Source organism: Aphis gossypii, chromosome 1, assembly GCF_020184175.1.
Source record: "Aphis gossypii isolate Hap1 chromosome 1, ASM2018417v2, whole genome shotgun sequence".
NCBI classification, from domain to species: Eukaryota; Metazoa; Arthropoda; class Insecta; order Hemiptera; family Aphididae; genus Aphis; species Aphis gossypii.
Genome location: NC_065530.1, coordinates 57046642 through 57072250, shown reverse-complemented (window position 1 = coordinate 57072250; position 25609 = coordinate 57046642). Strand labels below are relative to the sequence as shown.

Below are 25609 nucleotides of genomic sequence, written 5' to 3'. Positions count from 1 at the left end.
TAAATAGATTATTATTTATAATTATACAATATTTTAAAATGTTTTGTGTCAATTACCATTAGTTTTAAAACATTCAATATGTATATACTCGTATAAAGTAAAAATGCGCGTATTGAATTGCATTTAATATTTATTAAAAATATGTCAATACTTATAAAAAATATATATACCTATATAAATAACAATAATTTAACAATAATATAATAGCATAATTATTAAAAATAAAATAAATGTCTTAAAATATCACAATTATTGCATTTGTTTTTTTTTTATCATAATACAACATAACATATATAATTTATAGATAAAGTTTGAACTACTTGATTTTAATTATTTTGATATTTATAACTTGAGATTAATACACTAATTCTTCAAATAACAATCAAGCATTTAAGTCTTCATAGTATTATAACATAATACTTATTGAGATTGATTATTTTTCTTCCAAAACATTGTTTGTTTGGCAATATTTGATGATTGAAACATTTTGACCATTTTAGGTTTCAAGTCTTGGGTTACACTGCTACCACTATTATTAAATAAATACAAATGAATTAATAAATTGTGTAGTTATAAAAAAGAAAATTAAATAATAGAATTACATTTCAGATTGTGATGGTAACCTTGACTCAGCTTCTTTAATCAACATAGTAGATAATTCTTTTTGAGACAAATTATTAACGTTACAGAGTTCTTCTAAACACCTAAACAATATTATGTGATTTAATATAACAAATAAAGTTAATACTAAATATTAAAAAGTTAGCTCTAAAATTACCTTAAACTAGGCAAAAGAGATGACGTGATTGCACTTGGAGATAAAGTACATTCATAAAGAACTGTACTGAACGCATCCAACAATACACGAGTCAATTCTATTTTTTTCGTAATATCTGATGTTCTTACAGCTACACCAGAGTACATATTTAACTGCACCATCATCACTATAAAATTTTAATTTTAAATTAAATTTCATAGTATGCATTTCATTTTGTTTTAATTTACCATCTTCTCTGTAAACTTGATCTGATTTGGGGGCCAATTTTCCAAAAGCTGTTATGAGTTCAGTAGCAAATACTATGCTATCACTTAATGTCCGATCATCCATAAGACTTTTCATTTGAAAACGACATTTTTCAATAGTATCCTTATTATTTGTTGACATCATCAGTCGTCCAATAACTGGAACTAAGGCTATTTTTACATCACTAAAAACAAATAAATACAATTTAAATTCAATACATTTTAAGATGATTATTAAGTTAGTAAACAAACCAATTAGAATCATTTGAAAGTGTAATGAGAGCTGGCACAATTCGATTAGTTATATTTATATCGGACAAGTATGGCATGACAGACGATAATAGTTCAGTCACAGCAAAACGAACTGTTTCTTTTTGACTAATTACACCTATGAAATCAGTAAGTTAATATTGTTTTTACGTAGTATTTTAGTTACAATACCTTCCCAGAGAGATGATAATATTAATTCATGTAAACGTTGATGGTTAAGTGCTAGTTGACTAACTGTAAAGTGCAATACATCGATGGGAACACCGCACAATGGTAATGTGCACACATATTTTTTTAAAGTTGCCTCCAACTCATGTTCTTCACGCTAGAAAATATAATAAAAACATTACACAAGATAAAAGCTTATTATTTATTAATCTCTTACTCACCTCAATTGGAGCTAAAACTGAACACATGTATATACATATAAGACTCATTGATGGTAAGGCGTTACCAATTTTACCTAAAGATTTTTCAAGATCTTGTATCTTTTTTATAAACAATGGTTTTACCTGTTAAAAAAATATTAATTATAGGTTTTTATTAGAGTGTAATATGAAAAATAATATAATAACTTATACTTTGTTCTGTGTGAACTTGGAGCCAAATCCACAACAAAACGATTGAAATAATGCTATGAGTGACTGCAAAAGTTTTTGATTTTCAATTGATACCAAAGATGAAGATTCTATCAAGCAGGGCAACCTAAATATCATATACACATTGATTAAATGTTAATCATAAATAAATTTAGTTTAAGCACAATAAAAAAATAAATCGCACATGCATTCAAAAAGCCACTGTAGTCTAGGCCATGTTATTTTATTTTCCTCAACAACAGCATCAAAAGTACACATTACTGTACCAATTGTATTATTTGGATCATTGTAGAATATTTGTGGATTACACAAACCTACACATATATCAGCAAAACCTGTCCCTGAAATATTAAAAAAAAAAAAATAGTGTCAAATAAATTATTATTTGTTAAAAACAACACATTATTTGTATTCTACTAACTCAGTTCTCCTCTTGGTGTATCTTCATTTTGCAATGATATACATTCGGGGGCAGATGCTACAAATAGCACTAAGTACGGAAGTATGGAACGGATAGCATTAACCATATAGCAGCAGTTAGATTCTAAGTGGTCAGTTTTTTGTGATTTTTTTTGAGAATCAAGAGTCTAAACAATATAAAACATTCAACTGAGTAAAGAAATGAAAACTTTATACAACCTATATTATTATATTATTAACCTTAATTTGAGTTGTCAAAGAGTTCATTAATCGCAAGTAGCAGTTGGATTGTAAACGGCCTTTGTCAAAAGCCCATTTAGCTAAAACTGGCAACAAGACTCCAATTGTAATTTCAACTATGTACTTTAAATTATCTTTTAGGCCAACAAAAAGAAGTTCTTCGATCTATAAAATTGTTTATAATACATCAGTAAGTCGATAAATTTTTAAAATAAGCAGAACACATTAAATTGATAATATAAATAAACAATATAAAATTAACATTAATTACTTGAGCATATTTGTCAGAATCAAAAATATAAACAGTATTGATTGCAATACTTTTAATAGTAGCTGCACGTACAGATTCATCGGTGTCTTCAATCAACATTTGTTGCAATACAGAGAGTAAAGATTGCCTAGATTCACACTAAATATTTTTTTTAATGAATAACACAGTTCTATAAAAAATATGTAAGATACTTAACGTGACCATACGTTCCGTTTTCGAGCAAAGTGCATCGCTGTCCCCAAAAAACCTAAAAATATCCCACTTTAAAAAGTCGACTAGTGGTAGGTATTTAATGATTACAAATCACAATCAAAATAAATCATGTCAAGAGTTCCATTCATACATAAAAACCAAACAGACTATTTTAAAGCAGATTTTGTAGATCCGAAAAATATAATAGAAAACAAGCCGAATAATATAATCTATTATTACATTATTATCATTATTAATATTATATTATTAACTGTGTTTTTCTGTTATCATTTTTTATAAAAACATTAGACAACTAAAGTTTTTTTTTCAGTAAAAATTGTTATTATACGCAAAGTTATAAGGTTTTCTAGTTAAAATGTAGTTGTCCCGCTTTGAAGAAAAAAAATTATGGTCACGTTAATAATACCATACATTAAAAACATACGTTGATTAAAGGGCTAAACCATGAACAAGCCTCTGCAACCAATAATCTTTTCTCGGCATATTTGTCTATTAATAAATGCCATAATTGAGGCAATAATTCTTTTTCAAAAAATTCACTATTTGAGTATTTTAGGAACCAAGATAAACCTAAAATAAAATAAGTAATAAGTTAAAAGTAGACATCAATAGTTAATTTAAATATGATCATAAATACCTCCTATAATTGAACTTCTCTCTTTTTTATTAGGTTTTTTTCTCATATTAAAAAGAGAATGTAAGATTTTTTCTCTTTCTAATATATCTGGATGAATGTGCATTAAGAGAACACTTAAAATAATAAAATCCTAAAATAATTTTAAAAAAAACATAACTTTATTAATAAATCGATAATAAATAAAATGTATATATTACTTCTTGTTTTTCAGCCTCTAAAATATTTTCATCATTTTGATTACGTAACCTTTGATTTTCAAGAATTCGTAGTATTGGATATAAATTCAATTCAACACCATCATCAGATAAAATATCCAAATCAACATCCAAATGCATCAATGGCAATTGTTGATCAGGCCAACATTTATTAATTAACATATCACAAAAAACTGAGGATTCACTATTTTTTAAAACTTTTTGTTTATTTCTTTTGTCTGGCCTTAACCACTTTTCTTTAGACATTTTAGGGGTTACATCAGATAAATCTTTAGTTGATTTGAGCCTGTTGAAATAAGAATAATTTTCATTCTATTAAATTACAAAAACTTTACAAAATTAAAATCAATTAATACTTACAATTGTAATTGAGAAAGAAGATTTTCATTTTCATTTTCTAGATCAGAGATTATTTTTGTTAAGTCACTGTAGTCTCCATCCATCTATAAAATGCTATGTGTTAAGTAAATAATTATATTCAAATGACTAGAAAAATACCTGGGTAGCAGTATTTGTGCAATTGTATTTTTCACTCTGACAAGATACATCTGATTTCAAGTAACTTTTAGCTCGATCTCTATACAATGATAATAAATGAGGTGGTCTTGAAATATTCAGACCAACATCATCCCAGATTTCAAAATCCTAAAATCGAATCATAATTAGATTATATTTAATACATGTCAAAATAAAATTAAGAAATATAGAAATTATACAAAAAAAATTTAGTTGAAATAATATACAGTATACTCCCGATTATCCGTGGAATAGGGTGGCAGGACATCCACGGATAAATGAATTCCGCAGTTAATCCGCAAAATTAAATTTTATAATAAAAACTAAATTGGAATTGAAAATTATTATTACATATTATTAAAACGTCGTTATCGAGTTATCAGCTATGACAAATTCACAACCCAATTAAACCTATAATTATTTATAATGGAAAGGTACAATACGTATACTTATATTTTTTTGTATACATATAGGTATGTAGACGATTCCGTGGAAGATAGCGGATAATTTGCTCTCGGATAATCGAGAGTATACTGTATATAATATATTTTAATATGTATGTAACATAATACTATTAGGTATATAAATGGCAAATGCTATTATGTATTATGACTTAACTGTGGTACTTTTTTATGAATATTCGAATTCATTAATTTTTACAATGAGCTATTGAATACTTTTAATTAATAACTTTAAAATAAAGCACAAGCAAGTAGATTATACCAAATAATAAAATATTTTACTTGATTTTCATTTTCATCTGCAAATGTAATCGATGTTAACTTATAATTATGTTGCATTAAGTATTCATTTACTAAAAAATTGAGAACTCTCTGTTCATGTGGTTTAATTCTATCATCATATTGGGTAATTTTAGGATCTTCCCCGGCAAATTCTTCAGATTCTAATAAAAAAATTGTTATAAGTGGTTAATATATTTGTTCAAGTATCATTAAACATAAAAATTTTTTTATTTGACTTGCTATTATTATTAAGTTGTTAAATACTAGGTATGATATAATACCTATAAGGTAACAATAACATACTTGTTAATTTATAAAATATGAAGAAAAAACAACAATGTTTATTTTAAAATTTAAAACAATATTACCTACAGCTGCCACTGTCAAATTCGTTCTAAGGGCGTTAATTGTGTCTTTGGCTTTGCGTAGTTCAAACTCAAGGATAGCTACTCGTTCATTGACCGTTTTATCACCATCTTCAGAGTACCTGGTCATCTCCAAGGAGTCCAATGTAGCTTGACTCGACGAACGAGCTGAATAAAATTATTAAAATCATTAAAATAAAGACACTTTAAATACATTATAATATAATGATGGCAGTAGAATGCTCTAGTCCCAGCCTTATGTACCCATACTCAGCGTAATGCTGATGTTGTCATTTTGCGGGGACGAGTGTTCAAAGTTGCTGGGGTTGGAGAAAAACTCTCTGAGACCAGGTAGCTCCTTTCCGGCTTCGACGAGTTCGTAATGGAGTTCCAGGGCAGTGAGCAACAGACGGTCGTCCAACAGTTTTTTGGCTATATCTCCGTAGCTCGGACCGGACGGCCCGTCCTCGGCCATCGTTCCTGAGATCCGTCGTGCACGGGCAGAAGGACGGCGAACAACGATGTTAGAAAACCAGAAAACCGATGGCGACTAGAGGACGGGCATAGTCGTGACGACAATTATAAAAGTGGCAAATTCTTTTGAGACTACTAATTTCAAAATAACCATAACATTAAACATAATAACGTTATCTAATCTATCTACGTGGTTAATTTTGATAACGTCTATGGATAACGGCAGCGACCAGTTGCGTTGGCTAGACTGCCGCGTATTTTTCTTCGGGTGTGGGGGGCGCGGTCGTCGGGCGCGGCGCGCGCCTGGTGCCCTGATCATTCGTCGTAGTGCACTGGCCGCACCGAACAAATTCCCATTGTAGTAATATTATAGTAATAATAATAGTAATAATAATAATAGTAATATATGACATTCGTGTACACGTTCCGGAATGTTGTGGAATGCGGATCGGGAGATTACGTCGTCGTCATCGACGACACGCTATCCACAACGACCGGTGGTGGTGGTAATGTCGACTGTCGACTGACGTTGGTGGTGGTGGTAGAGCAGCAGCACTGAGCACGTCGTACGCCGCACACGTCCTCAACGGGGCGGCTCACTATAGTCAGTAGTGCTGTACCGTTGGTCGCGCGTTTTCCGACGCAAAATCGTTTCGGACGCTGACAACAATTATTTTATTCAACTCGCGATTGTTGTTGTACCGAAGGCACGCGTATCCGTTTCCCTCCCACCATCACAAGATTGCCGTTGCCGTTAAGGCGTCGTCGCCCACGCAAACGGTTTTTATTCTAATTCGCGGGTGTTCACTTCGTCGATATTATTACTGTTGTTTGTCCGACACGATGACGGTATTATAACGATCTTGTTCCCGTCTTTACGTCCCTGGCGGCGTGTAAATCGTTCGATCTAGGTACGTTGTTATTGTTCGTTTCTTTTCTGATGGTTTCTCACTGATCATCCGGCAGTCGGTCGCCGACCATCGATCTCCGTTGATTACTGTTCGTTACGGGCCTAGCCACCCGTGCTGTGTTAACCGTATCTTCGTAAACATGTCACCTGCCGACTGACCGGTGTCATGTTCCGTTGCATACCGATATTCAAGGGCTGCAACAGGCAGGTGGAGTGCGTGGACAAGCGGCACAGTTCGTTGAATTCGGTACCCGAAGAAATCCTTCGATATGCCAGAAGCCTGGAGGAGCTGCTGCTGGACGCAAACCATCTACGTGAACTGCCAAAAGTAAGTAAAATACGAGTAAAATATTATGGTCAATCAATCACTGTACTCGATTACCTGCTACCGGCTTTCACGAGTCCACAGGTTCTTGCCGAAAATAGTAAATAGATACCCTTACACTTATAGTGATAAGTCTGAAGTTATAGTTTTCTTGAAGTAGATAGCTCGCGATTAAAAAGCCAGACCAAGTGATTTTCACTTATGGTCTCCTGATAAGTATATTCTATCCTGGAGGCATGTTCATTATCGTGTTTGTCTTTTTTGAAATAAATACCAGTTTTTGGCTGTTAAATATTTGGCAATTAGTTTCTGTCATTTTGGTAGAAATTCTACAAATATTTAAAAAAAAAACAGTTAAGTACTTTACATACCTAATGTAATTATTAAACAATTATGTGTAACTTAACAAGATAGATTGATATACAAACTGTTTTACCAGTCATTTACTTTCATAAAAAAGTAACATTTTAGATTAAGGCAGACATAAGATTATTTTCATTAATATTTATTTTTTGTGTAAAAATATTTTCTAAAGATTTCTTTTGTTTTTTAAATAAAAATTTAAAGATGTACCTACTTAATAGTAATGATCACCAAGTGTCTTTACAATTTTTGTTTATTTCATTTAAATTCTTTTTTATAGTTTCATAGAAATACGAAATATCTCCTACCTATCCATTCACATCCATGTATACCTAATATTAAAAGTATTACATATACAATTGAAACAACACATGGGTTCATAACTTTTATTACTCATTGTATCATATTATTCATATTGTAAAATAAACAAATTGATGGGACTTTTATTAGTGAATATGTTTGTGTTTTACCATGTGTCTTTGTAAAATACATTGTTTTTGTTTAGGTATTATTCTATTTTAAATTTAATATCAAATAATTCATATACCTAATAAGACTTCATAATACTATACCTCTTACCAATAGTATTTAGATTATTACCTCTATTATTACTCTTAAGTTAAATAAATATCCAATCTTTGTTGTGCCCTTATTCTATATCTTAAATTTTATTTACTAAAATTAATTTTAATTTTGAAGTACTTATCAAATTTGAAAAAAATTCACTCATATTTTATATATTTTTTAAATTGTACGTTATTTTAAACAAACTTCATTCAGTCCAGTTGCTAGTTATTAAAATTCACATTTAATTAACAATTTTATTAAATATTAGAAAACTTGTTAAAAAAATTGATATTCTAAGCACGTACATTATGTTTGATGGTTCAGTATTTAATGTAAATAAAATATTGTTATCATTTTGTTGCACTTTTTGCACTTGTGACCTTGATAATAAATATGTTTGATTTGGAACAAAACTACAAGGTGTTATTAATGTTTTATATTCAGTTCATCATCATCATGCACATTCAGGAAAAAATAACTCTTGGCATTGACACAATTACTGCCAATACTAGTTGAGTATTTATGAATTATGATGATGAAGTCTTTTTTTCAATATTTTTCTACCAATACTTTCAATGCACAACTAAAATGCATTAGTGTTATTTTAATGTTACTTTCTAGGTTCTTTCAGAAAGAAAATCAAAATTTTTTTTACCTTTAACCAAGTATTAAATCAACCAGTTAGATTTAAAATAATGTATACATTTATGTAGTTTTCTAAATCCATTTTGTTGACACGTTTGTCAAAAATTAATATTATTAATAAAAACCTATTCGTTTAATGTATTAGTATATATAATTGGACAATATTTTCATTGTGTGCATCTATGGTTCTATTTATAAATATAAATCTTATCAACAGTGAAACTTAATAATTATATTCATGGGCTCCGCGAGGGGGGTGCACTTGAACCCCCTGGCTTTTCAAAAAAATAAAAAAATTGAATGGTATTAGGTATATAATATAATATTTATAATATCAAATAATAATAATATAAATTATTATTATTATATTATATATATAATAATTACTAATATTATATAATGTATATTAGAATTAGAAATCACCGTATACTATGCACAAATGCACCCCCCTGATAAAATTCTTGGCGGCGCCTATGATTATATTGTTGTACCTAGGTACCTACTTCTTATCCTATGTATAATGTGTATGGTGTTCTGTGAATTTGAAAAGTATTTTAACTCCATTCTAATATTGCCTACTCAATGCCTATGAAAATAACATATTATATTTTTAAGGCTGGTGTTTTTTTATTTTATTAAATTCAATATTATTTATCTAAGCAATTGCCTACATTTACCTTACTTACCTACCTGTTCAAAATTATTAAAGAAATCAATAATAAAATCGAGAATAAAATGTAGGTATACTAAAATTATATTTTTTTTACAGAAAACATGATAACTTTAAAATATCTATCATGATTCCGATCATGATTTTTGGCACTGTTATAAGTTATAATACTATTATTGTTACTTTTTTTTTTATACTACTATTTCTATTCATTATGTAGGTACTCAATTACCTATGTACTACCCGGAGTATTACCTTTTAAAAAAAATATATATCTATAATTCATAAAATATGATTTATAATCATGAAAACAAATTAATTGTAATTTTAGTGGTTTGGGAAGGGTTTAAGGGTAAGTTGAAAAAAGCAAAAACAAATATCAACAATAAATAATAATAATAAAAAATAAAAAACCAAAAAAAGACAATTATTAAAAAGTGAAATGATAATCTGGGGAAAATTAATAACATAAACAATAGTAAATACCATAGTTACAATTGTATTGGCAACCATGGCAACTGATGGATGGAAAAACATTATACCTAATTTTTAAATATATTGTTTTGGCCTAGACTTATCCAAGTGATATTCACTACCTAATCATTGTATTGACTTTCCTTGATATATTGTTCTGGTTAGATACAATTCATTAAATTACATACTATTAATTTGTAATTTGTTAAAGACACCTATGTCAATTATAAAATGTTTAATTACCTACCTATTGATTTTTTTTTTTTATTTGTTAGGCTTTCAACATATTTATCATTTTAGCCTTTAGTAATGTAAATTTAAACACATTAGATTATTAAATTATTTAACAATAATATTTTTTGAATTTCATTAAACTGATTATTATGTAATATATTAGTAATATTTAAGTATTATTAATTAAAGTATAAATTTTATTTTACTAATATTTACCAATAAATAACACATACCTATAATTAATATACCTGTATGTATTCAAAAAATATTTTTCATGAATATTATATTATATTATCTCATGTAGAATCTGAACTAAAAAAAAATGTCATAGTGTTTGTTCTTAGTTTTCTACGATATAATTAAATATAAAACCTTATGATTTATAGTGACAGCTCTAATCAAATATTTATTTAACATTAGTAAGTAATTATTTACAAATGACTACCTTTATTTCAGTTATTCTGAGCTAGGTATAGTAAATAATTACAAAGTAGTATAGAGTCTCCTAAAAATAAAATAAATGGATTGAATATTATCATAAAAATATCCTTTACAACATCAAAGTATTTTTATATATATATATATACCTATATATCTTTTTAAAAGGTCTTGTATTATTATTATTTGATCTGTAATATTAACATGTACCTATCTAGTACCTAAGAATACTTATATGTGTTACTTGAAATGTTAATTATAAATGCTTTATAATTTATTAATTGGAATATTATCTATTTAAAATCATTATTATTATTATAAAACAATACTTTTTAGTTCATATACCTAATCTGTGGATTTTTTTTTTGTTTTTATTTGATAAAAAAATTTATGTCTAACGTTTAAGTATTGATTTATGAAAATTTTGTTGTTTAAATGATTATTTATTGCATTTGTTGGACATTCATTATTTTAGCTTTTTATTACAAGCTCTTCAAAATAATAATATAGTGTTTGTATATTAGGGTTTAGTAGGTTTACTATAAATTAGTTATGGTACTAAAAACTAAAAATAACTAAAAAAAGAATTATAATAATAATAGAAGTAATAAAAAAATTTAATAGTTTTTTCCTAAATCCCACACAATACTCCAATTTATTTTTTAAACGATAAACTATGTAGAAATTAGTTCTTTTTTTCTTTGTATGTAATAAGTAAAATAATAAGGCCCTTAAATATGGTATTATGTGCATTTGATAACAATAAAGACTTAATATTAAAGATGTAGATTATAATTTAACCTGTCCAGTGTTGAGCCAAGGCCATTTACCAAATTACATCATTCTCCATAGATAACTTATATGTCATTTAATGACCTTACTTTGACTAGCATAATTTATTTTTACATATTTTTGAATGTGTTTATTAATAATTAAAAATTATCACTAGTTTATATTATAAACAAATTATTATTAACACTATTAAAAATGTACCTACCTATTATTTTATTAAATTCTACACAAAGGTACTAATCATATAGACTTATTCATATAATATGTATTATCTTGTAAAGCTTATTATTAATTATAACTTATTTAGATTCTGTAGAATTTTGTGTTAAAAGTGAATACAATAAATAATTATTCGACAAATCATTGAATAAATGCATGAATGTCATCATGCAATTAAATATTATATCGGTTAATCGATTTATTGTTTATGTTACCTAGTTAGTATTTAACACTTGTTTATCGGTTTAAAAAAATATTTTTTAAGCTAGTTTCACTGTATTTCCTCATTTAATAACAAATAACAATATAATATTTACTAATTATACTTATTTAATTATTATTTTTTACTTTACAGAATTTCTTCAGACTTCAAAGGTTACGGAAGCTTGGACTAAGTGACAATGAAATACACCGCTTACCACCAGAAATACAATATTTTGAAAATTTGGTGGAATTAGATGTTTCAAGAAATGGTAATTATAATATTTTTATTTTAAATTTTATTTAACTACTTATTTAGAAAAAAACTGTGAAAATATAGTAGTTACACTTGTACCCATTTAAAGTTTGTCTACTTTTCATGTATATTTTTTAACTAAGCACATTAAACATTTATTTAAATAAAACAAAAATAACGAAATAATTATTGCTTGGTATTCAGACTAACTTTGTTAACTCAACTTAAAAATAAAACATTTTTTAATTAAAAATCTAATGTTCTTTGTACAATATTAGTATTTAATATATAAGTATATTTTATTTATTTATTTTTATTCAATATTTGTTGTTTTAGTTTAACACTTCAGTTCTTTAGCAATTTTCATTAGTGTGTAATATTATTCATTTGTAAATACTTATTAGTAACTACTGTTTTTTTTTTTTTGTTTAATGATATTTAATGATGATTATGGGTAATCATATAATTATTATTTATCACTTCTAAAGAAATTTGAGCTAAGTAATTATATTCTTTCTTTATGAGATATGCAATGGTAAGCAATTCTTATTTATTTATGGACTATTTTGATTTTATAAATTTTACTGCCTAATAAAATTGTACCATATGGTATACCAAAATGAAAAATAAAATATTTAATTTAAATATTTTTTTTATTTACCTACCTACTACTTTTATAGTCTTAATAATTTTTAAATACAAATATTTTTTTGTGAATTTTAATACATAATTAATTGGTAGGTAGATACCAAGGTTTTTTAATATTCATAAAATTAACATAATATTGTCATTCATATTTAATTAAGAGTATCTAATTATTAAAACTACAACATCACCAGTTATATCTATGTTGTATGTTTATTTTGAAACCTACAATTCCTAATATTAATCATTTTTGTTTTAAATTAAAACTATAATTACATTAAAAGTATCTTTTATGATGGTATATAATACCTACCAATAATTTAGTGTCATGTTATATAAATTTTTTCACGTGACATTACCAGAATTAAATTCTGTACTTCAGTAATATGACTAATCAAGTTTAAATTTAATGAATCTACATGCAAACAAAAAGGTTTGTGTTGTTTTATTTGATGTTTGAAATTTTAAAATATTCAATTGAAATCTTAGAGAGTATCACAGGCCACAGCTCACAATTATAAAAGTATGGACGAATTTTTTTATCAGGTTAGGTTTTCTGCACAGTCCTAAAATAACAATTAACTTATGAACTTTTGTTTAATATTGAATATTTTTGGAAGTTATTTATTTTATGTCAAAAATTAAATGAGGTCAAAATAGTATTTTCATTATGTTAAATGCAGTTCTAATATAATAATAAAATGCAATGCAGAAATGTACATTGAATGTTTTTACTTCACTCCATTCATGTGTGTGTAAACGATTAGAATGTTTCCTCCCACCGTTGTCATGTGAACCCATGCATACATCCTACTATCCTATAGTCATGTTATCAAATAGTATGTATAGGTCCTAGTTAAAACATGTAGTGCTTCAGGTCATTTGCCCTTGTATATTTTGTAAACTAAACTCAGTAAATTCAACTTAATTATGTTTTTGCATCTATGTAAGATATTATATATATAAATAAATAATAATCATTTGTTGTAAATTCTTTTTTTAAAACGTGATCATTAAAACAACATTTAGATATTGTTGACTGCGGACTGTTGTATAATATTTTGTTGTGATAAGTAACTGGTAAAATTAAATAAATACACCATAAACTCGTATACAATTATCAAAATATGTTTTAATGTAAAAGGGGTGTTCAGAGTAAACATTTTAATTTTAATTACTATCTAACATATTCAACACTATTCTTGCGTATTTAAAATAATACATTTCGGCTATTACAGCAAGTTGAAATAAGACACAGGTTATCGATCAATAGTTTCTAGTTAGTGCATTGTACATATTATCATAATAATATAAGTATATCTATACAGAATACATTTTATATAACGATAGTAATAATGAGTGAAAACAATAGAACGACGTATATTATCTTACATATCAAAATTGTGTTGAGTATATTACATGCCAATCCATACCATAAAGTGAAAACTATATAGGTACGCACACAGTACACACCCAAGTTAGTCCGATAGCTATTCCCAAGTTATATGATGATGTATTATGTGTGTACCTACTACCATTGATTATGAATACTATAGTATTAATAATCAATGCTACTACATATACTAGAATAATCATATAAATAAAGAGTACCCTACGCTAATTGATTTGTTATTTAATAATAATAAAAAAAAGAACATTAATTATTACCTTACTCCATTTTTCAATTAACTTTTAATGGTCGGGAAACGTGCTTGAATAAAATAGTTGTAAAATATGTAAATGTGCTAAACTTTATAAATGGTATAATATAATTATTTATATTGTATTCAACACTTAATTTTCTATTACTTATTAATAACTATACATTTTTTGAAGTATACAATATTACAGACTTGTTAAACTTAAAACTTTCGAAACTAGCCTAAAATTGTCTACTCAGTCTATTCACTATTAAGTTGGCGTTGTTAGTAGGTTTTCAGTGACTTATAAAAAATCCTATAGCCTCCCTGAAATTATTATCTTAGTTGCATTTATTATAACTTACTTACTACGTTTGTCCTATTCTACTCTACATGACCCATTTAGATCCACGGAACACCCAATAAATACCATATTATAAGAGACTATGTAGTATGTACCGTAATTTCTAGGTACACGAAATTGACCGCAACGAATCTATTAGCATTTATTTGAAGGACGTTCGTTTTAATGTTCTTAATTACTATAAAATGTTGACGAAAGTTTTAGATTATTATTATTATTATTATTTTTTTTTTTTTGATAACAGATTTTGCTTGACGGATGACCACAATTCTTTTATATAGGAAAATAAATCTTCTCGACATCCTCCAAAGGCTCAGAAAACAAATTAATAACAGGAACTTTATAGTTCCGTGTAGGGAATAATATAATTTACGAAGTCGTCCGTAAATAATTTTATAAAATAAAAATTAAAGTTTTCAAAACATTCAAATTCTAATTAAATATGTAATTAACTTGGTTATTAAAATTTGGTTTCCACCAAACATTTGTATCTATACTTTTATAGGTCTTTCAATTATTTTTCTCAGTCATTATAGCATACCTAATATACCTTTAACCAATATTGCATAAGTCAAATTTTAGGTAAGAGATACTTCAATTTTTTTTTAAATTAATAATAAGCAAACAAATTTGCATAACACTCTCCTGGCTCCCCTATCAATATTTTAATTAGTGTTTTTATCTTCAGAAGTATTACATAGAATGCAATGCCTACATAAGTATTAAGTATTATAATATATTATAGGTACTATTTGAAGAGATTGCGTATCATGACTACTTGATTTGTCAGTGTGTCGTTACTGCATAATGATTAACGGTGGCATCTTGGAAATGGTTTATAACTATAATAAATAGAAAGCTTGACAAAAAGTCAGTCGACGGCCACCGTATTCCTTTACAACTGACCAACAGAAAATATCCCGATTACCCATTTGCTAGTAATGTAAATAACTTTGTGGACCACCTTAACCATGGTAAAAATTCGTTGACATTAGTCCACATTATGTAAGAGACGTACTCGTGAGATGGTAACCATGGTAGTTTCTGTCGTCAGCCCAAAGGAAATGTGGTCTTCGCCGGCTTATTTCTCCATATTCTTCGTGTGCCGTTTGATTTTCGCATCATCGCCCATTCGTTCACAAAATAAATTAATATAAATAGATAATTTAATAGTTTCCAAGCAAAATTCCAGCGGAACGAGTCGTATTTATACGACTGTATATGGGTATATACTATATTGTATATTACCGAGCACCCGTCATTTCCGGTCCGACGAAACACGTTTCCTCAGGACTACAAAACCTGAGGGCGGTGCTGTCATTGCTGCACATTGTGTCGCCCGTAGCATAGGGATAAACGGATAGCGTCCATGTACCTACTACCGTTATTAGCATTTTATTTAAAATACATAATATTATGTATACATATTTAATATACATACATTTAATTGTAATATGTGTATTAAATATGTTGAATCAACATTCCGCGATTTATTTTTCTGGCGAACCAATCAACTATTTATGCTTATTCTGAGAACCTATTTTAATTCGTTATAATGTATTTAAGATTCGCTTAACCTTTTTAATTATTTTACTGGAAATCTTATAGTGTAGTTGATTGAGATTGGTTATAAAATGATTTTGATATTCGATTTGTATTTTGTTATTATTTATTATTTCTTACAAATGTATAATACACTTGAATGAATCATCTATGCATCTATCTGTCTATGTATCATATTCTATTGTTGAGTATGACAAAAACATTATTTTCATAATATATGGAATTATACTTTATATTCAGTAAAATTAATAGGAAAGTATCGATTATTTTACTATCAAATAATATCAATATTATTTGTTATCTATTATAATTTTATCTTCGTAAAACTTGTTTTAATAAATCTTTGATAATATATTTAACCTACTTATTATTTTTCTAAAATGATTTATACATAACATTTAAAAAAAAAGTAATTAATAAACATTCAAAACTTCAACAAATATTTACACATTTATAGGTGAGTCATTTATGTACCGAATGTTATTATTTTAACAATAAAAATCATACTCAAAAGTAATAATTTATAATAATGTATGTTAACATCAAGTTTCCAAGCATAATAATGCTATGTTTTTTTAATTATATGTACTTGAAAGAATAAAACTATTTTTTATTTTTTGTAACGTATATAATTTGTTTTTATAATTAATACATATAAATACATAATATTCTTTTTGTCTTATTATTAATTGATCTTATATAATTCTATAATAGTATAATAATTATTGTTGTTCCTTTTATTTTATTTTTAACGCTTTCCTATTCAAAAAATGAATCGTAAGAATAATAAGAATCGATTTATTCAATGTCTTCGGGCCCAGAGTGTATTATTCATTTGATTGGTAATTCAAGTAGACCGGCTGTATTTATCCAGCAGCATACTTCACTCATCCTTGTCAGTAACTGAAAACTGGTTTTAGTTATTATGTACTGTACAGTAGACTCCAGCTTAAGGGTCAATCACCTTACTTTACCTGTATAATAATAAGATTGTTGGCAAATAAAAAGTATAACATAAAATCATATTATTGTTTGGCATCAGATGACATTTTTGTGCCATCATATTCGTCTATATTCGAAATTATATTATTTATTTATGTTGACTAGACTTTGGCAGTCTTGCATATGGTTAAATCTATAAATATATTTATAGAGCTATGGTATTTGAATAGCTTTGATTTATCATTTAACCATCATTTCATTTTAAAAGTATAATTATAAAAAAAGAGTTTATATTATACGTGTATGTTTTAAACAATCCTTATGTTGGTTGAAGGAACTAAAAAAATTAATTTTCCGAAAGAAATAATATATAAAAAGTTAAGCTCGTAGATAGATTTTAAAATGAATTGTAATCTCTGAAATATTCAATTCCTAATTAATATATTATTATGTTTTGATTAAAAATCTATTTGTGTACACTATTTATTATTATTACTAATCTATTCTGAATCAAAATTTATAACACCGACAAATACGCATTTAATTTAATAATAACCATTAAATCGGTTGCAATATAGTACCTATTTTAATAGTTTTGATGATGGTTAAACATTTTAAAAATCTACTTTTAGTTTCTTAGCTACTGTTAGTGGGGTAGTGAATCAACCCCGAAACTTGATCTTTTTATCTTGATATTATTTTAAGATAATAAAACGCACTATAACAATTAAATGTCAATGTATTAAATAAAAAATTTAAAGAAAATATTACATTTATATTATAATTAGTATTTAGTTATTATAATAATAATATAATATATATTTAATATTTATACCGTATTATATTATCAACTTCTACAACTCAAAATATAATAACATATTTCTGTAAATATTGTTAAACAGTAAAAATAGATAATATTTTAAAATAAAACAAAAATGCCATCGCATTGCATAGTAAAATTCTTAATAATTTAATATATCTACGTAAAAGTTTAAGCTTCTACGAATGATATTTTTTAATTATAACAAAATAATTAGCATCGTTATTTATTGTTAAAATAAGTCATTTTTTGATTTTAGTATGAACTATTAATGAGAAATCGTATATTTAATTTTCAAAACTTAAGATATAAAAAGAAAAGTTTTTATACATTTTTATTTCAATTGCATCATATAAAAAAAGTTGTGTGCTTTTTTAAAATATTCTTTTACAGATAGAAACAACTTAAAAAAGGTGGTCGAGTGGGTAACGCTTTGCTGTATAGTAGGTATCGAGTGTACCTCAAACATAGAGTAGGTCACTATAATGGATATTGTATTAAATTTGAATGCAATAATTCGAAAAACGATTCTGAATGGAGATGATTTGTTAGCATATGATATATTTTCCAGTGGGTGGTGAAAATGAAACCTGAATACTCCAAAATTAAATCATGTACAGAAAATATCAATTCAAATAACTGGTGTATGTTTCAAGTTTCTATGACAATTTTTAACTATAACAAAAATCTAAAATTATTTGATAGTAATAAATGATTATTTTATATGTGAATTTTTGATTTCGTAAAAATTTAAGCTTTACATAAAATATCTACGACTTATACTTTTTGAATAATAACAAATATTTAAAATCGTTTGATGATTAGTCGTTATTATTACGTAATTTCGTAAAAATTTAAAATTCAGACGCTTATAACATTTGTTCCTATATAACGACGCTTCGGGTTTTCTCTATAGCTATTTAAAGGAAAACTTACGGAAAACTTTGTGTAGTGATTTTAACCTTTTATATACATCCTTAAAATGTTATAAATTTTCAGCTACAAAATTACTTGCAAATTTGTAAAAAAATTGTGATTAATGATCATTGCATTTTTAAACAACAATGAGAACAACTTATACGGGACCTTGTATTAAATTATTTTCCTGTTTTTATGGGCATCCAACATTTTTTTTCGATATTTCAAAAATAATATTGTTTATAAATAGCTCAAAAAGAATATTTTGAAAATTTAACTATGTACCTATAAATAACATTAATACAAACATTTGGTGATAATTTCAAGTATTTACAGTGATTTTTTTTTTTGAGTTGCAGCTTTATAAAAAATCAATTTTGTCGAAAACTGATTTTGCGTAAAAATGTCCGTTTTTCCATCATTTTTTGTGGTTTTTTCCGATATTTTTGAAAACTGCTGGAATCTTCTTTCTTTTGACCTCTTTAACACCAATAATATTCAATTTTCCATCTGAAACTACCCCACAAGACACAAAAAAACACATTATTGTAAAATCAATACATTCCTCACTCCGTTTAGAATCTAACCTAACTTTTATGGGATCTTGTATTAAATTTTAAAGAATTTTGACCCGATGAAAATATTTTTAACGACATTTATTGAAAATTGAAAAAATTAAAACTATTTAATGAAAAATAATACGGGTGTGAATGTGTGAATCGAATGTCATAAAAATGTTAACTTGAAATGCTCATGAAAATTAATTTAGTTTTCGGATAAAATTTTGCTTTCTGTGTATATAGGTAGAAAAATATATTAAGAATTTTATATTCAATTTTCAAACTATAGGTAGGTATAAAAAATTAAAACACAACATTATATGAATTACTATCTACGACAAAATAATTTAGTATTTACTAATTTTTGTGATTTTTATTTATTTTACCAAAATTCTAACTAACTGATATAACTATTATAACTATTTTACTTAAGCTTTAAACTCAACTTTCGGTGGCATACAACCCTACAAAGATTTTTTTTCTATCAAAATATAATATGTTCAAATACTTCTTGAAAACTATCTTGATTACCGAAAAATTTTCAGTTTTTCATTTTGTACACATTAGTTATGCCGTTTATTATGGAATTATTTCAAAAGTAAATTAGGACAACTATAAACTTCGAAACATTAATGAATTTAAAAATAAAATTCCTTGAAGAAAATGATAGTGTACCCTTGAAAACTGTACATAAAATAAAATATACAAAAAAACTCAGTTTTTGAAACAGTGCTCAGTGTTGATAAAATATTTGTTTAATGTACTTATTTAAGATTTTCATTAATTAGGTAGGTACCTAATTAATCATTTAACTTTGAAAATTGGCTTTTTCATAACCTAATCTTGGCACCTACTTTTTAAAATAAGTTTTTAAATAAATAATATTTTTATTATAAATATGCATGGCTGCACAGCAATGATAATTCTAGTTGAATAATTCTTTTCCAGACCAGTTCCCTGATTAATCCATTGCCTGTTTCTATCAAATGTTATTATATTATTTTATAAGAACTATTTAATAGTGTAAAAAATATGTAATAATTATGAGTACACACAAAAATAAGAATAATAATTTTTAATATTTATAACAGTGGTGCCCAATCCGTGGCATTATGTGGCCCGCGAAGTAAAAAACAGTGGCCGGTTACAAATGTTTAAAATAATAGATATTTTTTTTAAAAATAACGAATTTTTATAATATTATATTAGCAATTTATTTTTCTGTCGTATATTTTCAAATATAAATTTTACGATTTAATATCGATATCACTCGTTCACAAAGAGCGTACAGATTAAACTATATCTAATATGTACAGTATGTACCTCTCAATCTGTAATTTTTTTCATTAATCAATAAAAGATATAAAAACAAGTCCTAAATGTACTTATAGCCTTATAACTTATAAGTATCTATATTATACTTACACTACTATTTAGTATGTACATATAACAAAATCTTATCATTAGATTAAGACAGTGGCGTATTTACGGGGGTGGTCCAGGGGTACTGGACCTCCTCCCTAGAGGAAAAAAACGATACATATTCCTGCAGTATAGTTCATTAATACGCATAGAAATTGGTATTATGTGTATTCTGACGACGATTTCCAAGTTACAGCTAAATATAATGTGTGATAAAGGCAATAGGTATATACTATATAGTTATCATAGTTTATATAAATTACTTAATTATGTATAAACTGTGGACCCCCCCAGAAAACTTTTGAAAATACGCTACTGGATTGAGATTGAGATTATTCCTCGGATTATTCGTACTTATATATTTAGTAGCCCGCTTGAAGATAATTGTTTACCTAAGTGGCCCGCCGAAGAAAAAAGGTTAGGCATCACTGCTTTATAAGATCATAATTAACAACAATTATTTTAGTTATAAATAATCATTTAAGAAAATAATTTTTATAATATTTAAGAGTTAAACTAAAATCATTATATTATATATATCATTTTATCAAGTACAGATTATAATATAATTATATAAATTTATTCCTCGATTTATTCTTATAAAGAAACTTAACTTTTTTAACGTAGTATTGCACTATTACACGCAGTATTAATTAGGTAGTACATAATAGATTGCCTAAAATCATTTAGAATCTTTATTTTGAGGTATTAAAATTTTCCAAAACGTTTTGGTAAAAGCATTTATTACTTTGTATTAATTATTGTTAGTTTTCCTACCTTAATTTTTTTTTTTATTTATAAAACAAAAAAAATGACTTACTTAATAATTTTCAATATTACACATTCATTCTAAATCCTAGAATAGGTTTAAAAAATATATTACCTCTATTCATATTGTAAACATTTATAATAAAACTAAAACACTAGAATATTGTATAATTTTTTTACGGAATAGGTACCTATGCATAGTTGTGTATACAGAAAATTGCACTTATTAATTATTGATGATCCACTATTTTTTTTAGATATACCTGATATACCAGATGAAATTAGAAGTCTAAGATTACTGCAAGTTGCAGACTTTAGTAGTAACCCTATTCCTAAGTAAGTGTAATAAGTAATTTAGATAATATCCTATTAATTTATTATTATTTTTCTGATTTTTTTTTATTATCATTGTTTTAGATTACCATCTGGATTCTCACAACTACATAATCTCACTACGTTAGGACTTAATGATATGTCATTAAGTAATCTACCTGCAGATTTTGGGCTGTAAGTTCTTTGTTTTATCATCATATGGAATAAATTATTAGCACTTAACAAACCATTTTGTTATTCATATAAATATCATATATTTTAGATTTTACTAACGTGTATAATGTATATCTTCATTTTTAATTGTCAATTGATTCATTAATGAGCTTTTAATAATTTAATTAAAAACTATAATATAATTATAGCTTTTAATAATTTAATTAAAAACTATAATATAATTATTTAATAAATATCACGTTTTTTCAAATGTTTTATTTTTTAACTACAAACCAGAGAAATTTAATAAATGATAGACTATTGGGTAAATAAAGTTTTACGTTATTTTGTAATTGCAGGATTATAATTTTATGCTACAAGGCCTAAATAATTATCTATACATACTTCTGACAAATTATTATTAATAGTCTTTTACTTACTACTATATTTATCAATACTAGTCATTAAACATGAATAATAACTATAATTGTCACAACTGAAAAACATTATTTGAATATTATATACTACTTAATTTAACCTTAAGATAAACCTATTTTTCATGTCCCAAACTTTCAAACATTTTTACATACTTTAATCAAAGTACTTTTTTTATTTTCTTCAATTTTCAATTAGTATAATAATTTAAAAAAAGAAATGTTTAATAAAATTATCAAAAATCTAATTAACTTTTAATTTTATATCAATTGAATGAACATAACTTTAAATAGTACTAGTTCCTTGTATTGATTTGCATAATATGTATCCACTGAAATTTATATTTTTATTTAATATTTAAATATGTTTATATTGCTTTATCTATTCATCATTTTTATATTTTTTATATTTTGAAGGTTAACAAATCTAAAATCTCTAGAACTCCGAGAGAATCTTTTGACATCTTTACCACTATCATTATCACAATTAACACGTTTAGAACGATTAGATTTGGGGGATAATGAAATAGATCATCTGGTGAGTACATTTATTTACTCTTTTATGACTGTATATGTATAATTGATAAAAAAAAAAAAAACGAAATTTAAAATCCATGTTAATCATTTATTTTAGCCATATCACATTGGTAATCTTCCAGTTCTTCAAGAACTTTGGCTGGATCATAATCATTTACAACATTTGCCTGCAGTAATTATAGTTCATTTAAATTATTATTATTTTTTAATTTGATCTATAATAATACTCATTATTTTTTATAAAGGAAATAGGAAATCTTAAGCAATTAGCTTGTTTAGATGTATCTGAAAATCGTTTAGAAGACATTCCAGAAGAAATTGGTGGTCTAGAAAACCTAACCGATCTGCATTTGTCTCAAAATGTAATAGAGACCCTTCCAAATGGTATTGGTGAACTCACTCGTCTAATGATATTAAAAGTTGACCTAAATAGATTAACTATGTTAAATGATCGTATTGGATGGTAAGCAGTTTTATAAGTAATTTTTATATAAATACATTGTCTTATGATTATATCCTCGACTAAAATATACTAATGTTGTGTATTAAATCATAGATAATATACTTTTATAAAACATAATATAATTTTGATTATTCGACTTAATATTATTGAGAGTACTTCTATAATTTTTTCTTAAATTTTATTTCAGTTGTGAAAATCTTCAAGAACTGATACTTACAGAAAACTTTCTAGTTGAATTACCAGCCACAATTGGAAGATTAGTAAACCTAACAAATCTTAATGTAGATCGAAATAGCCTGCATTGTCTACCAACTGATATTGGTTAGTTAATTCAATAAATATTTTTATTATATTTTATTACACAATCATTTTAAACCATAGTTACCTCAAAAACATTTTTAGAAATTATAATTAAACGATACAATAATTTCTTTAAACTTAAAATTTGAGTATTTGTAATTTTGTGTTTGTTTTAATACTATAAAATTTAATAAAATAAAATTTGTGTTTTGGTTCAAGCAGTTAAACAGACTAAACAATTTAATTATTGTTTTATAAGATGTATTATATTAAATTTTAAATATCTGATGTAACATATTTTAATATTTTTTTAAAAACTTAATACAAACATTATATAATTACATTAATATAATAATATTTGTGTCATAAATTATGTTAATAACATAAAAAATATTGATTGTAAGTAATATTATACTTTAGTTATTAATTATTATACTAAAGTATAATATTATTTTTATATATTCAAATATTAGTAAAATATGATAAATATATTTCAATTTTTAGTTGTTTATTTTTTGAAAAATACTGTCTTAAAACAAACAAACGCTAATGATATTGTACATTGTTTTAGGTAATTTATGTCAATTGGGTATTCTATCACTGAGAGATAATAAATTACAATATCTTCCTAATGAAGTTGGAAATTGTGTTGAATTACATGTACTAGATGTTTCTGGAAACAAGTAATATAAACAATAATATTTTTAATTAATTATTCAAAATAAATTATAATTGTTTTATTTTTTTAGTTTACAATACTTGCCATTTTCTTTGGCCAGCCTCAATTTAAAGGCAGTTTGGCTATCAAAAAACCAAGCTCAACCTATGCTCAATTTTCAAACAGATGAAGATGAAAAAACTGGAGAACAAGTACTTACTTGTTTTTTGTTGCCTCAACTTGAAATTAGAGGAGAAGCAAATGGTATGATTTTTAAATTGTATTGTAACACAAAAATTGGCTTGAAATTTGCACGAATTTTCAATTATATGAATATTATAAAATATTGCAATCTGTATTATTATTTAATCACTTTAATATTTCTATTTAATTGTATAATTATGTAATAATGTAAAAATGTAAAAATCAGTAAAATAAAAGCAATAATTGTATAGCTATTAAAATTCTTAAAATAAGTATAATCTTTTCAATTACAGCAATCATAGTATTTGTATTTACTTTTTTTTTGTTTATCTACTTATCACGTAGCTCTATTTGTTATACTTTCTTTAGTCACAAAATTTATAAAAACAAATGCAATTAGGGTAATAATTTCATAATATCTATGTAATGCTACTATCTACACATACTTAAATCTATATTATAATCTAAGCACATTCTATGCTTACTATATCTGCGCGCATGGCATGCACATTCTTTGTAGGCTTGATCACTGGTGACTATGACCAAACGTTGTGCTCGCCACCAGATGAAGAGCCAACCAGTGAAGCAGATGAAAATGAATGGGAAAACAAGGCAAATTCCAGAACAACATCCGTTCAGTTCACTGGTGATATCAAGACTGAGCCCAATACAAATGTATGTTATTAATAGTCATTTACTTAGTATATTATATTAAACAAAAATATGAATTTAGTACATTTAGGTAATTGGTTTTTTTATGTCAGAATAACTAAAGTGTTATAATTTTAATTCATGAAAATGCTAT

General features: G+C 25.9%; 2 protein-coding genes and 1 long non-coding RNA gene across 11 annotated transcripts in view; 1 reads left to right on the top strand and 2 right to left on the bottom strand.

The window, feature by feature from the left end:
- Window positions 1-112: 112 nt before the first annotated feature.
- LOC114119628 (RAB11-binding protein RELCH homolog) lies at window positions 113-6336 on the bottom strand. 3 transcript variants are annotated; one of them, XM_027981250.2, is made up of 20 exons: window positions 5777-6336; window positions 5516-5680; window positions 5148-5308; window positions 4387-4533; window positions 4249-4331; window positions 3871-4174; window positions 3674-3803; window positions 3461-3606; window positions 2824-2961; window positions 2553-2717; window positions 2314-2479; window positions 2077-2233; window positions 1875-1998; window positions 1683-1805; window positions 1465-1618; window positions 1276-1411; window positions 1006-1208; window positions 779-944; window positions 603-704; window positions 113-529 (listed from the first exon to the last, which is right to left on the bottom strand). In XM_027981250.2, the coding sequence occupies exons 1-20, from the start codon at window positions 5985-5987 to the stop codon at window positions 421-423; spliced, it is 3090 nt and encodes a 1029-aa protein (XP_027837051.1). In that variant the 5' UTR covers window positions 5988-6336; the 3' UTR covers window positions 113-420. The 3 variants fall into 3 exon arrangements, with proteins under 3 accessions (XP_027837051.1, XP_027837052.1, XP_050053148.1); XM_027981251.2 differs by having other exon boundaries at window positions 5783-6336; XM_050197191.1 differs by having other exon boundaries at window positions 5520-5919.
- A 234-nt stretch (window positions 6337-6570) lies between these two features.
- LOC114119627 (protein lap4) overlaps window positions 6571-25609 on the top strand; it is a 32990-nt gene continuing 13951 nt past the window's right edge. For 2 of the 7 annotated variants that reach the window (XM_027981248.2, XM_027981247.2), the window contains exons 1-11: window positions 6576-7224; window positions 11979-12096; window positions 21980-22058; window positions 22140-22229; window positions 23060-23180; window positions 23277-23351; window positions 23425-23642; window positions 23830-23963; window positions 24514-24625; window positions 24692-24864; window positions 25325-25479. In XM_027981248.2, coding sequence (XP_027837049.1) covers window positions 7063-7224; window positions 11979-12096; window positions 21980-22058; window positions 22140-22229; window positions 23060-23180; window positions 23277-23351; window positions 23425-23642; window positions 23830-23963; window positions 24514-24625; window positions 24692-24864; window positions 25325-25479 — 1437 coding nt within the window. In that variant the 5' untranslated portion in view covers window positions 6576-7062. Of the gene's footprint in view, window positions 7225-11978; window positions 12097-21979; window positions 22059-22139; window positions 22230-23059; window positions 23181-23276; window positions 23352-23424; window positions 23643-23829; window positions 23964-24513; window positions 24626-24691; window positions 24865-25324; window positions 25480-25609 lie in introns of all 7 variants that reach the window. The other 5 variants (XR_007603122.1, XM_027981244.2, XM_027981245.2 and 2 more) reach the window with 5 other exon arrangements.
- LOC126548988 (uncharacterized) lies at window positions 16918-25437 on the bottom strand. The gene is made up of 3 exons (XR_007603124.1): window positions 25290-25437; window positions 19307-19488; window positions 16918-17266 (listed from the first exon to the last, which is right to left on the bottom strand). It is a non-coding gene; the product is annotated as an uncharacterized LOC126548988 (long non-coding RNA).